At 39.7% G+C, this 15,954-nt stretch overlaps 1 protein-coding gene across 1 annotated transcript; it reads right to left on the reverse strand.

The window, feature by feature from the left end:
• Positions 1-422: 422 nt before the first annotated feature.
• Positions 423-1,091, reverse strand: LOC148998900 (uncharacterized). The gene has a single exon (XM_089141619.1). The coding sequence runs from the start codon at positions 1,044-1,046 to the stop codon at positions 477-479; it is 570 nt and encodes a 189-aa protein (XP_088997745.1). The 5' UTR covers positions 1,047-1,091; the 3' UTR covers positions 423-476.
• Between the last annotated feature and the right edge of the window lie 14,863 nt (positions 1,092-15,954).

A 15,954-nucleotide genomic window follows, 5' to 3' on the forward strand; every position in this document is an offset into this window, starting at 1 on the left:
TTTTGTTTTATTTGGTATCCTTTTGGTTATCATCTAAACAATCTCTCAGGATGAATCCAACTAAACACTGTAATAAGATATTTTCAGTCAATTAACGTTTTCACTTTTTTGAAATATGCATAATTTCTGCACACTGTTGCAAATCTACTTCAAAAACTCTCTTAACCTCTGTCCATCTCATCCGCTCTCCTACAGTTCAGTCTCACATTCCCCACTATATCCTTCCCTCATGTCCTCTGCTATACCAACACTACCCTGGATCTCCTTCTGCTCACAGCTCAGAAGAAGTATCATCTAGAATTGGGAGCTGTACTCAGGAAATTGACACAGTCAAAAGAGAGATGGCAGTGAACACCGAAGGGTCTCTGTGGCGACAGAAAGAGATAAATGGAAAGAAAATAGTTTAGACAATGGATTGCATTTTATTGATTTTATTATTATAGCCTTACAGATTACAAAGAAATAGACTAAAGTAATCAGAGCTTCTGCTGGAGATGGGATTCCAAGGAACGCTGAGAGGATGGCTTAGCCTCAATTTCTCTAGAACCGATCTCACCTCCTTCAGCTGCACTGCTAATCTGCGTCTCTGAATGAGAAAGAGAGTTGGATCCTTCACCAACCTTTTCTTTCTTCTCAATCTTTTCTACTACATGCATGTCCTCCTCCATAGTTATTACCTTAACTTGAGTTCCATGGGGACCAGGTACCATGGCTTCTTGGAACTTCATATGTTCATCCATATTTATGATCTCAGTTTTTGTAACCATCTTCTTCTTTTTCTTCGAAAGGAAACAACACAAAGCAACTGCGATGGAGGCAAGGAACAAGAGAACTGCAATCACTATAATTATTATGATGATAGTGTGGTTCCCTGGCGGTGGTGGAGGTGGCGTTGGAACAATATGAGGTGGTGGTGGAATTATAGGATGAGATGGTGATGGTGGAACTATAGGATGAAACGGTGCTGGTGGTGGTGTTGCAGAGGGTGAGGAAGGAGGTGGTGGATGGTAAGGGAAAGGATTGGTAATGTGTTTCAATGGAGCCATCTTGGAAGTAATGGAGAAAATGGTGTGGGTAAGTAGAACTGTAGAAGACAGTGAAAGATGTTGAAGAGAGGAACGTGAGAAGGTCTACTTGTACTGTTGAGGGAGCGGTGGATTGATTGGGTGAAGGAAGGAAGAAACTTGTAAGTTTGAGTGACTTGATTCTCATTCTAAGAAATGATATTGTTGTCATTCAATGGATTATAAAGCACTTCTCAAAATTTCTGGGTTTCCCTTGAAAGAATGTTTTTCTTCCCAACACCTTAACATACGTTGACATGACAACCTACCTTTTAGACATAATGTCCAAGATGAGTACAAAACTCCTTTTTTTTTTGGGTAAGAGATGTGTACAAAACTCCAATCCAGGCTAATGGTTGACGCCAAATGGACCATTTGGCATCAACCATTGTTCCATTAAGATCATATTCTTGTTGAAGAATTATTTCAAGACCCAAAAAGTGATGGATGTTATGTGTCTAATTAATGGGGTTCATTCTTGTGATAGGCGCTAGATTGGACTAACGTAAAATGAGATAGGTTAAAGAGCTTGACTTCACCTATTCCCTCAACTTTAAAGATGAAATGAGTTGAGTTAAGCCTTTTGGCACCTATTCCAATTTTAGGCTGATCCAATCTAGCACTCAAATTTTTTCTGTTTTGGCCAAAAAAAAATAGTTCTAGCACTCATACAACAAAGTGGACCCAATTAGGCACATAAAAGTGGGTCAGTTTGACTGAATACACAATTATTGGGAGACTAGGCTTTGGCTTGACTGTGTCACTCAAGACAAGTCAAGATTATGGAAAATTTGATCAAGAGTTCGATTAACTTGTAAGGGTGAAAAGAACCATAATCTGTCATGATTAGTTCAAGTTGAAGAAGATTCAAGTGTTTTCACTGGAGTTCGTATAGATTCAAATTCAAGTGTTTTCACTTGAGTCTGTATACAGTTGGTGAGTCATATACAACAACAACAAAAATAAGTAGTCTTGTCCCAACTAACTGGGGTCAAATACATGGATACTTGCCTTCAATCAGCTCTATTGGAGGACATATGCTTTCACACCATTGATGTTAAGGTTATCACAAGTCCACTCAAGCTCTTCTAATTTCTTCAATTTGTGTTAAATTGCTTCTTTGTATCCATTGAACGTGATTGTGCCACCTCAAATGACTTTCTCATTCCTTATCATTTATTGGAGCAACACCTTAATTGGGAAGGCCAAATTGGTTTCATATACAATATATTGACCTATGTTATGATACTGATCAAGAGTCATGAGAGGGGTTATTTTGTAAGGGTAGGTGTGGGGGATGAATATATAGGTTGTCACATCCACCCAGCCGGTACCCTGCCAGGCATACCCAGGTATGTGATCCACAGTCCCGAAGATCAAGTGTCGAGCAACCATGCCTCCCACATACGCGATAATACAATCGTGAACAATAATAATCAAGGTAATAACATATAATAAAAGAAATCATGAATAAGATAAGAGCGAGATAATCGAGTGCGGAATAAAGATGATACCAAAAGTATAAATATAATCTCAAAAGGAGAGAGAGCGATCAGAAGTCACTCTCTCAGTGGCAGCGGAAAGTAGTCAAATCAAGTTAACTTACATATCCCAAAATGTAAAGAGTATATCAGTGAATATTAAGTTACAGATCCAAGTTCCAAAGAACAGCATAAAGCCTAAGCTAGGGTCTCCTCGGTCTTATACAATGTGTCTTCATAAGTGTACATGAAGGAAACTAAGCAAGGCATCTCCCACACCAAAGTCGAGCTAATCTTGGTACAGATCTAGGGTAATCACCGTCGGCACCTTCACCGTAACTTTCATAATGGCCAAGACTTTTAGTGTAGTATGCGGGATCTTGGTCCGTCTCAAAGTATGAGCCATCGGCTTCTTCAGTACGTGCAGAGAAGTCTAACAAAACAATTGCACATAAAGGAGTGAGTTCAAAAGAACCCAGCAAGGCAGTTAATCTATAATACATAAACCATATGATACAAGTCATAACATGATGCAAGATGATATGAGGGACATGATGCAAATATGATACTAACTCTACACATGCTAGTCTCTATGGTAGACATGCTTTAAGTCATAGCACCATACTTCTTTAGGTGGGTCTCAATCACTCAAGCCGGGTAAATGGGTCTTGAAACCTTCCAGACAATCCATGGTTGGGGTTTAAGTCACCGCTCTCTCACATCACCATTGGTTTAAGTAGTGGCGCATGTCAAGGTGAAACCTAGCCCAATGCAAGTTTTCTACTTAGTCATATCATGTCAGATTCATATATGTCCATTCCTCGCCCCAGGCGATCCTTTCCGGTATCCTTCACACTAGAGTCAGCATAGTCCCGGACTACGGACTCACCAACCCTGTTGGTCATCGACAAATAGTAAACGGGAAGCTCTCATGTCCTCTCATGGGTTGGTTATCGGTCTTGAGCACCCATGAGCCCAAGTCTAGCTATTTGCAACCCTACCAATAAATGGCCCATTTTGGGTATCCGTAGTATGATTTATGTCCTCTCATGGAGTGGTTACCGGTCTTGAGCGCCCATCAACCATACTACTACCACGGGTCGTTCGGTCTCAATGCCCTTCCGATTCGGGTCTGATACAACGGGGATGTCCTAGCCAACACATCTAGACAAATCCTATGTATGTCATCAAATAATCCAGGGAAGTGTTGATGGGCATCTTCGGAGAACATCCCATACTATTCCCTCTGATGTCCAAGGACAAAAATGTCAAAAGGACATTCCCCAATCCCAAATCATACTTATCCAATCACATCCTCAGTTCATCATATCATACATACATGATATATCATCATACTGAAAGATACGTTGTCAAATCGACCTAGCTGGTACCCTATCTGGCATACTCAGGAATGTGATCCACAGCCCGAGGATCAAGGATCGAGCGGTCATGCCCCCACATACATGATAACATAATCACAAACAATATAATCAATGTTTTAAGCAAGTAATAACTAGATCAAAATGGATAAGAAACAGATAACCAAATCAGAGTGTGGAAATTTATAAGGTATCAAGTATATATAAAGGTAATCTCAAAAGAGAGAGAGAGCGATCAGAAGTCACTCCCTCAGTAGCAGCAGAAAGTGGTTAATTAAGTTAAGTTACAAACCCAATATCAAAGAGTAAATCCATAAAAGTTAATATAACAAGTCCAAGTTCCAGAATGACAGAAAAGGGCCTAAGCTAGGGTCTCCTCCATCTTGTATAAGGTGTCCTCGTATGTATACACAAAAGAAACCAAGCACGGCCTCTCCCATAACAAGGTTGGGCTAATCCTAGTACGGAGGGTAATCACCCTCGGCACCTTCACCGTAACCTTCGTAATGGCCAGGACCTTCACCATAGTATGAGGGATCCTGCTCCGCCTCGTAGTGGGAGCCATCAATGTGAAACCCGGTGTCACATCCCGCCCTAAATCCACCTAGGGGGTACCCTATCTGGGTTACTCGGGAGTGATCCACAGCCCAACAGATCCAGTTTAGGAACGATCATATCCACTTAGCATAATAATATAATCAAAAGCAAGGACAAATTATGGTATTCAAGTAATCTAATAATAAAAGTTAAGAAATGATCACAGACGGATCACAAAGAACATCAGAGTGCAAAATAACAAGTACCAAATCAAAAGACAACTATAGAGTATAGCGGAATATACTCTACAAACGTGTGCGGAAGGTAGATCGAAATAAGGTAAAGGTTACAATCAGATCCCCAAAGAAGGTAAACAACAAGGTGAACAACTAAGTTATAGTTTCTTCTAATTTATATAATGTCTCCTCAATAACATAATCATAAGAAACTAAGCCAGGCCGGATCTACTCCTTAGTAATATGAGTCTTGAACTGATAGCCTTCACCAATGTAGTCACCGTAGCCAAAGTGATATGAGTCACCAACTTAGTCCTCAAAGTGTTGACTGTCACTGTCAACAATAGTAGTACCTACAGAAAAGTCTAACAAAATATGTTGCAAAAAGGAGTGAGTTCAAAAGAACTCAGCAAGGAAAGTTATTCCATAATAACATAAATCATATGATGCACAGCATAGCATGATGCAATATGATATGAGACATAGGATGCAAACATGAATCTAACTCTAAGTATGCTGGTCTCTAAGGTAGACATGCTTTAAGTTGTAGCACCATACTTCTTTAGGTAGTCTTAGTCACTCATCACCGGGGGGAATGGGGTCCTGCATCCCTCTCAGACAAATCCATGGTTGGGGGTTTCGGTCACCACTCTCTCACATCACCATTTGGTCTAAGTATTGGCGCATGTCAAGGTAAAGCCTAGCCAATGCAAGTCATCTACTTAGTCATATCATGTCAGTTCCAGATACGTCCATTCCTCCCCTCTCAGGATCCTTTCCGGTATCCTTCACACTAGAGTCACGAATATTACCCACCGGACTCATCAACCCTATTGGTCATCCACAAATAGTAGACGGGAAGCTCTCACGTCCCCTCACGGATCATTTCACTGGTCTTGAGCGCCCGTGAGCCCAAGTCTAGCCATTTGCAACCCTACCAATAAATAGCCCCTTTCGGGTATCTGCAATGCAATTTATGTCCTCTCACGGAGTGGTTACCGGTCTTGAGTTCCCACAAATCCACACTACTACCACGGGTCGTTCGGTCTCAATGCCCTTCCGATTCGGGTCTGATATGACAGAGACATCCTAGCCATACATCTAGACAAGTCCTATGTATGTCATCCAATGAACCATGAAAGCGTCGATGGACATCTTCGGAGAACATCCCATACTATTCCCTCCGATGTCCAAGGACAAAAGTACCAGTAGGGCACTCCCCAATCCCAAATCATACCTAAGCAATCACATGCTTATTTCCAATACATTATCATATTGAAAACATGTCATAACATTTCATAATACAGTGTATAAATAAATGACAAGAATAAGTAAACATGATAAACCAAGTAATTAAGCATGGTGCTACTGTCATAAGGTAACTACAGTAGTCATATAATGTCTAAAATCAATTAATAAGTTAAGTCTACTAAGTTACCAACAATAGTGTAAAAGCCATACAGTCTATGTTATATGGCAATAACCATCCTTACCTCAAATTGTGAAGAAGATGATCCAAAGTCACAAGAGAATGGTCCAATCATAGTCTTAAAGCCCTAAACAAACATACATGAAGGATTAGAGAAGAAATCAAAACAATCGGAGATCAAATGGATCAAAATTGGGCAAAAGTTGCTGACAACAACACTGTTGGTTGATACATTGGGTTGATGGTATCGACCAATAGTATCGACCAACAGAGTCTTGGACAGCAAATGGGATTTTTGGGTTTTGGCTCAAAATTGGTCTTCCTGGTCTCGGATCGATACGAAACTTGGAGGGAATGCTAGGAACAGTAGCAGGAGGCTATGTAGCAAGAATTAACATGATCCAATGGTCAAATTGAAAACCCCCAAATTGAGGTCCTAGGTTCAAACCTGCAAGAATCATGTTCTTCAATGGAATCAATTGAAATTGCAAGAGAACTTAGGAATTCAATTAAGGGAATGATGGGCAGTAGATTAGAGATACATAATAACATATAATCAGACCTAATTGAAAGGGAAAATCAGATTAAGAGATGAATTCATGTTGTAAAGAAGAGAAAAATCAAAATAAGAAAGCAAGAACATCATGTATGAGAATCATAGAATGGAAAGGGTGAAGAGAGGTTTAATTAAAGCAAAAGAGCTTGTAGAAGAGGTGGTTGCAAGGTTGCAGCACCTTCTTCACGAACTCAGTAGCAAGAACAAGATGAGGTAGAAGTATATTAGAGAGAGAGTGAGAGATTACATACCTTGGAGAAGAGATTAGAGAAGGGAGACAATGATTCTTGAAGAAGATCAACACCCAAGCCAAGGAGGAGGCTTAGAGGAGCTTTCCCACGTTCTCAGATGTAGAAATGAGTGAAATAATGTTTTAGGTTCGAGGTTTCACTTAAAAAGGAGAAAGGAATATCCAAAAAGCACCTTTTTATTCGAATCTGGGCTTGTTGGTCGATACCTTTGGTTGATAGTATTGACCAACAGAGTCTCAACAGAATTTTCAGGAATAGTTCAGCAACTTCGGATGTGGATTCGGAGGGCTATACAAGGTCAAATTGAGTGAGGTTTTCTCCTACAAGTCAATAAAGAAGTTTAGTTTCTAGAAAAATCTTTTTATCAAGCATGGGAATTCATTAGGTCCACTAACTAAGCTCACCTTCTTCAATGCGCAAGCAGGATTTGCCAGACATAGTTCAGCAAATTCAGACAGGGATTTGGGGGGCTATATGGGGTCAAATTGAGTGGGGTTTTCTCCTATAGGTCCATCAAGAAGTCTAGTTTTGGTAAATATAATCGGATTGAGCACAGGAGTTCATTAGGTATTTCAACTAATTCACCCCTCTTCGGTGCGCAGATTCAAAACTAACACTGACAATGCTCTCAAGTGAGGGGCATCATTGTCAATGTCCTTGGGCTTGGGCTCCAACACCAAATCATCAAACAAAAGGGTCCACAAGGACTTTTCCCACCACTTCGGGTCATTGGATCTATAGACAATACAAATTCCGGGCCGGGTCAGGGTAAGGATAAGGCCGGACATGGCCTCCTAAGGCTTTCAAGGATAATAACATTGAAATCAAGGTCCAACTTCAAGGTCTAACATTAAACAAGTATTTCTTTATCCCAAAACAAATAGGGTATCCCGGTTAGGTTTGGGCTGGATTTTACACCCGGCCCTAACCTTAACCCGGATACTCTTTTGTCTATAGGTCCGAAGACCCGAAGTAGAAGTGAAAGTCAACTATGGGCCATATCAGTAGATGATATAGTGTTCGACTCTGAACCTATGGAGATTGAAGATGATACCCCATACTTGAAGACAGTGTTGGATATAGGAAAGAGACTACGCCTTGATGAAGAGAAGATTGGTTGATGACCTTAGAGCTTGGTGGGATATGATTTAAAGCCATTTTTCCATGCTAGGTATGTTATAGAATATGTGTTTAAAGTTTCGTTTGATTCCGAGTAGTGGAAGACCCTCAAATCCACATTTTTGGCTTTGCTGTCTGCTTGGGTTGACTGGGCCAGGCTACCCAGCCAATCGACCCAGAGATGCTGAACTCGAACATAATCTTCTGTTTTGAGTATCTTGCTATATATACCCCATGACTTCGTGATTCTAGTATCCCTAGCCTCCTAAAGACTTAGAGAACGAAGGGAAACCATCTCCAAGCCTCCAAAGGTGAAGAAGAAGACCTAATCTTGCAAACTTACAAGTTCTCTCTCTTGTTCTTCAATCAAAGGTTAGTAATCAATCTATTGTCTTATTGATTCATTCTTTTTATGGTCACTCTCATCTTTGAATTGAGATTATGATGAAGATGCTGCAACCTTGTAGTCATATCTCTACAATCTCTTTTCATTCTCTTAAGCCATGATCATCTCATTCATTCTTATTATGATTTTTTATGATTTCTTCTTAAAACATGATCATATTCTTATTTTGATTTAATCTAGCATTATAGATGCTTCTCCATGATTATTCATACCTCTGATCTACTGTGTTCTTGTACTAGAATGAGATCTTATCATCTCTAGTTCAGCTCTTTCGTTCATAGCATGTTTTCCATGAAAACCATGATTTTTACCAAAATAGAAACTATGATTCCAAATTAGTAAGTTTTGGTTTTAATGGTTGTTTGATGTCTAAATTATGCTTTTTAGTCTTATACTACTGTGTTAGACATTCTCTCCAAGTTTCGTCGCATTCCGGATTGTGTAGCATAGGTTTCGGATCAATATTCCCTTTTTATTTTCGGATTTGTCCTTGGGCAGACTGCTTGGGTCGACTGACTTAGTCAACCCCACCAATCAACCCGCAACAGCAGAATCTGATTTCTTCGCCGGATTCGATTCGATTGATGCTCATTCTTTTAGGACTACTTCCTAATGACTGTATAATGTTATTCTAGGGTTTGTTTGCTAACTTTGGATTCATCCTCTTGTTCTTCTGGAATACATTCAAATCTATTTAAGGTAAGGAAAGTTATTACCATATTAACATAGATTGCATAGATTTAGTTTCTAATTTGGGAACTACTTATATTTGTTACTGATATGTTAGTTTCTATTATGATATGAATGCTGTAAGTACATTAGGATCTTATTTCCTTATTTACTTGATGTACTTGAATCATGTATGAATACTTATTCATGTATGTTTTTCATTATTTCGATATTGTCTTATTATACTCTTTCTTATGTTGAGATATCTGTCGTGGATGATATGACTGAATTCTGATTGTGATTGTTTAGGTATGATTTGGGATTGGGGAATGTCCTTTTGACATTTCTGTCCTTGAACCTCATTGGGAGTAGTATGGGATATTTCCAATGTTGCCCTTTGACACTTTCCCGGATTATTGGTTGTCATACCTAGGATTTGTGTCACATCCTCCCAGCCGATACCCTAACTGGCATACCCGAGAGTGTGATCCACAGCCCCGAAGATCAAGTATCAAGGAAATCATCTTCTCACATATACAATAACATAATCATAAACAGGAATAATCAAGGTTTAAATATTATGAACAAAGATTCAAAACAAGAAACGAATAAACAATATAATCAGAGTGCAGAAAATGATACCAGATATCCGAAGATATCAAAAGAAGTAAAGTGAGGCGGAAACTCACTCCACAAATATAGCGGAACGCAATATGTAAGTCTAAAAGGAAATACAACTGGAATAATAGTAATAAGAAAATAAACTAAACTCAAGAGTCTTATATCCTATAGATGACATCTTCAAAATAGTGGACTTCATCAATCCAACGGAGATGTTCCAACTCCACGTTGCCTTTAATCGTAGTACACAACTTGATCAACTGAGGGATCATCAGAGTAATCTTGATTGTCGCCAACACCTTGCGTGTAGTACATGGTGGTGCTAGTTCTGCCGATCGCCTTGAACCGTTGTTTTCTGCACCGAGCTCCTCAGATCTGATTCGATCTGGTTCACTCTTCGATCAATCAAACCTCTCACTCCTGAAAGAAACAAAATACCAGTAAGAAATGGAGCCGATCGTCTTGATCGGCATCTCGTCTCCGACGATCTAGTCAGTATGGTGAAGATGATGCTTCAGAGCTCTCTGGAGCTTCTTAAGTGTTTTAATGGAGTTCAATCAGAGTGAATGTTTAGAGTTTGGTTGATTTCAGAGACTTACCTTCTTACGAATCTTCCTTCCCTTTTATACTAGCTTTCCCACTTATAACACTTTTTCAATCATAGCCATCAAATCATCGCTCCTCTTTGGACGTCGCTGATCATCCTTCCTTTATTCTTTCAATCGAACCCGGCTAAGATTGGTTTGACCGGTATAAATCGGAAATGGATACTTTAGTCACAAAATAAGCCCCCAAGCCTACTGATCAGGTTGAACTTACATGAGACTCTGATCAGTAGGTTTAATCCTTCCTGTCGAAATCATCCAGTATTCCCTACTCAGCCATTACGCCTTTTCCCTAGATAGTCCTTGATTTCTTCAAAACTTTGATGCCAAGTCACTATATCATCATTAACTTGAAAGTTGATTTATGACCATGTCTCATATAAAATTATGTCCTCTGCAATAGTTGAATATAATATTTGAATTGCCCTGTGTAATTATTATATTACTGTACTCAGTCCCCAAAATATCTTGAAACCGGCTGAAATCACTTTCCTGTCAGGCTTTTCACAAATTTTCAAATATAACTTTTCATCTTCCTTAACGTTACCGCCGCTTGATCATAAATTTTGTCTTTTTTCATGTATGACCATCATACTGTTCCCTTACCTTCTCACACATCATCCTCATTCTTTTCAACTGCAATTTTCATACATTCACTGATTGATCCCACACGTCGGTTACAAAAAGTAATGAACATTGATTTTGGACTATTGTGTATTTCCCCCTCTTTTCAAGAAATCTTCCTTCATTTTTATATATATATATATATATATATATATATATTTGTCAACTACTCCCTTCCGTACTCTACTCTCCTCCTTCGAGAATATCAAACATACTTATCCGCCATTTTACTTATCACTCCTTTTCAGATTTAATCCTTCAGGTTTTCTTCTTCTTCCTTTCCTGTCTCCACCATGGATCCTGCTTCCAAACCTTCAATACCCAGTACCTCTGCTCAATCTGCTATACCTTCAAACAACGAGCGAATGAAAGACGTATCTGGTGCTTCCTCCCCTCATCAAAATCCTTCAGATTGGAAACCTATTCCATATGCTCATGATGAAGCCATCGTCACTTACACTCCTGTAAATACGTCCAGAGAGAAGATGGACCCAAAATATGCTGGCCCCGAGTGGTATCCCACCAAAATAAAGAAATCTCACCTGGACTCCTATTTGGAAAGTTACCATTTCCCTTTTGATGCTAGAATATGGGTTCCCGAATCTTCTGACCGTCCCTACTCAGTTGATCCAGGAGTCATCACCATTTACCTTGATCATCTCGACTCAGGCTTTAGAATCCCCTTGAACCCCATAGTTCAATCTTTATTGGACTACTATCATGTCTGCCCTTCTCAACTTACTCCAAACAGTTGGAGACTAGTTTACTGTTTTTTCGCTTTTATCCTCAAGATGAATCCTATCCCCTCTGTTGATCTTTTCAGAAATTACTACACCCTGAAAGTATCCCACAAACGCGGATACCTTCATTTTGCTAGAAGATCCCGCATTTTGAATGAACTGGGAAAAGACTCCCAAATTTTCATTGATTCCTCCATTCCCCATGACAACAAGCAATGGCGAGAGAAGTATTTCTTCTACGCCATTCCGAATCCAAACTTTCGGTCTCGATGGTGTTTACATTCCTTGAACTCCTTATCCCCTCTGAAAGTGAGTCCCGAACTTATTGAGTACAACCAAGAAACTTGGAGTTTGATTCCCACTTGAACTCCAATAGATGCGGCCAAGTTGAAAATGGATGCAGGTCTTATCAGTCATGGCCTCTTTCCAGGTAAAGATAGTAACAACAGTATATCTTTCTTTCATTTACCATTAATTACCTCTTCCTTGAAATCTTCATTCATTATCAATATATATATATATATATATACTTTTTTTTTTAAATCATCAGAAATAGTTGCTCGTCCAGTTCCTAGCGTTGGTGATCTCCGAAGAATTGTTTTAGAAGAAAAGAAATCTGACCCCAAAGTTATCAAATCCTCCAAGAAAAGGAAACACAGTGCCCTTCACCCTTCAAAAAGAAAACCTGTTGAGAAGGAAACTTCCCTGGTCGAGAAAAAATCGACCAAGTGCCAGAAGATTCTGCCAAAGAAAACATTGATGTTCAAATTGTGAAAACTGTTGCAAGCAAGACACCTGGTCCCAAGGCGAGGACCTCCAGAACTTCCAATACACTGAGATGCAGACTTAGGTCTACAGGTCCAGTTTCTGACCAGGGTTCGTTTGGCTCAAAGAAGAAAAGAAAAGAATCCCATACTGCTCCTATAGAAGTCCCCACTGAAGAAAATAATCCACATGAAGAAATTCCTGCTGCCACCAATGAAGAAATTCCCGTTGCCTCCAAGGCTAATGCTGAAGAAAATAAAGAAAGCTTACTGTCACACACACCAGCTGATTTACACCACGATACTTCTATCTTCCCAGAAAAGATGGTTGAGGATGAAGATAGAGGTAAGGACTTTTTTGACTATTCTCCTGATCATCTGAAGAGAATTGCTGAAGACATATTAATTCATGCTGCAAGTGATATTATTGAGGAAATTGCTGACCAATTGTGTGATGTAAATGTTGATATGCCTGCCTCTCCCTTAGATGTTGCTGCCAAGGACCATGTGAATGAACCCTCTGTTTCTGTTTTACCCTTATCCATCCCTTTGTTGGATGTTGTTGTTCCAGATACTAATGTCCCCCCTTTTGTTGAAGAAAATGATCAAGATGTTCCTCCTTTAAGAGAAAATAATCAGAATATTCCTCTCCCTGAAGAAATTCATGAAGCTGCCCTACCAGAACATAATGTTGTCAATCCGAAAGCTCTCATGGTAGCTGATCCCCAGATTGATCATGGAGATCAAGAAAATATTATCGTGCATACTGGTTCAAATGATGCTGCTATGAATGCAAATCTTGAGAATGTAATTGAGATAGCTGATCTTCAACCAGTCCCTAACCAGCCTGATGATACCATGAGTGTTGCTGACTCTGGAAATCCTTTCAATCCTAAGTGGCTTTTAAAAGAAAACCATACAACCAGCCGTAATTGGGAGGTTGCCAGAGAGTGGGACACTAAAGGCCGAATTCCCCGTGACAAGAGAAAAACTGCTCGAATGTCTGACTCTGAGCTTTACTCTCATGGATGGGGGTAATAAACAGATCTTTCTTTTCATTCCTTTATTAAAATTGATTTACTATTGATCTATTTATTTATTCTGTTTAGTTTATATTGACTAATCTACAGATGTTTTGGAGTTGCCTTTAATGCATTTTCTGAAGTGTTGGAGAGGGAAAAAATTTTATCCCAGGAAAATGATGATCTGATCAAAAGGAATTTTGAGTTTGTCAATGAGGTACAAGATCTTCGGAGAAAATTGGACTCTTCAGAGAGAAAATTAACAGATGCTGAGTTCAGAGAGATTGATTTGATGAATGATCTTGATAGTTTGCACACTAATTATGAACTTTGCTTTGACCATTGTGCTGAATTGCAGGAAGAGATTTCTATGTTGAGAGATGCTATTTTGAATTATAAAGATGAGCTCCTTCAGCTCAAAATGTTAGAGAATGATGCCCTTGACAGGGCCAGGATTGCCACAGATGAAAGAGAGGATTTTAAGGAAAAGCTAACCAGAGCTTTGGTTTGGTCACAAAGTATTGAGAAAGAAAAGAATGAACTTCAGGAAAAGTTCAATGAGATTGAAAAGCTGAATACAACTTTAGAGTTGGCCCAAGAATATCATGTGAAAGCTTTCAGCTCAATTTTACAGGAAAAGTCTGCTTTAGAGGATAAAAATGATGGTTTGGGATTGAGACTCTGTGAGGTGACAGCAGAAAGAGATAATCTTGATGTTTCCCTAGGTTTGGTTTCTAAAGAAAAGGAAAGTCTTCATGTTCTTTTGGATGGAACTTTAAAATTCAAAACTTTACTGCATGAAGATTTGGAAGTAGAGAGAAGACAATTTGAAGTAGAGAAGAAAAGAATACAAAGTGAAAATCAGATTGTCTTAAATTTGGTCACCTCCTCAATGAAGGAAGTTGGAGATAATCCAACTTTCCTCGGATTTTGCAAGAATATGGTGAAGGATTGCTCTGATCAAATCTTCTCAGAAATCCTCAAGGTTCATCCTGATATAGATTTCAAATTGTTACCTCCAGAATTTCTCCCATCCAGAACCTTTTTTGATCTTAGGAATTTGAGATACCCCAACTCTGATAGTTCATCAGAAGATGATTCTGACAATGATAACAGTGAGTCTTCCAGTTCTGGCCAAAACCATTATGCCAGTGATTCAGATAACAATGGTGATGGTAACTCACCTCTTCAAGATGATAAAGAGACTGCTGCCAATGATGCTGCTGATGTCAATCCATCTGATAATGTTGCAGATGTTGATCCATCTGCAAAATCTCAAGTGTGAAGAAAACATTTCCTGTGTTTATGAATTTACCTTTTTCCTCTTTTTTGTTTACCTCTTTAGCATATGAGGTTTTTGAACTTGTCTATCTTTCATATTAATGAAATTTCCTCCCTTTCTTTCGTTCTTTTTGGCTTTGACAGAATAGTATCTTTTATAATATTGACTATCATCTTCTGACCATCGCATATTTGATTAGACACATTTCTAATCATATTTGTATTCTTCATTTACTTCTGATGAGATACTCCTGAAGAGAAAATATTTGATACGAACGTCAATAGCTGATCAAATATTCTTAGATAATGACTTGTAGACAATCTTTGAACTTTTGATAAATAATCCTCCATAAAACCTGATCCTTGAATTGTTTTAGTGGTTAATTCCATTGTTCTCAATCAAAAGGCTGCCTTGGAGAGATCATGCCTTGTAAAGATGTCTGCCTGAGAGAAATGGCTACTGGAGCCTGACTTCGGAAAGTCGGGATCATCCTCGGAAGGAATGATCCGGGATCATCCTCGGAAGGAATGATCCGGGATCATCCTCGGAAGGAATGATCCGGGATCATCCTCGGAAGGAATGATCCGGGATCATCCTCGGAAGGAATGATCCGTGTAAAACCCAGCCCTAACCTTGACCCGGAAACCTTGTTATTTGTAGGTCCGATGACCCGGAGTAAGTAAGAAGTCAGCTTTGGGCCATCCCAGTGGAGGACTTGGTGTCTGGCTTTGAATCCATGAAAGTTGATGATGAAGTTCTATTATGGAAACCGAATCGATGAAGACGGATTAGTTGATGGACGGAGTGCCCTCACTGGTTGAAGGCACTACCAAGGTAAGTCACGACGTGGCAAAACCCCAGGATTGAGATCCGGGCCTCAACCGGGCTCCAGCACGGAGCCGACCAACCAACCACCGACCAATGAGCGCTTGCAAACAGGCTGCTCTATAAGTCCAACCCAAGCCCACTCCAAAATGCCCCCCCCAAACTCCGAACGAACCAAAGACCCGCAAGCACTCCCACCGGAGCGACGGATCTCGTCAAACTCCCCATCAAAAGGAGCACCCCCCCCCCACGCCCGAGTTGAGACAGAGAAGAGATGCGCACCCCAAACACCCGAACATGCCGACACCTAAGGAGAGGCAGAACAAGACTAACCAGACAGCAAG

Source organism: Hakea prostrata, unplaced genomic scaffold (genome assembly GCF_041222555.1).
Source record: "Hakea prostrata isolate BN-2017 unplaced genomic scaffold, UWA_Hpros_2 contig_98, whole genome shotgun sequence".
NCBI lineage: Eukaryota > Viridiplantae > Streptophyta > Magnoliopsida > Proteales > Proteaceae > Hakea > Hakea prostrata.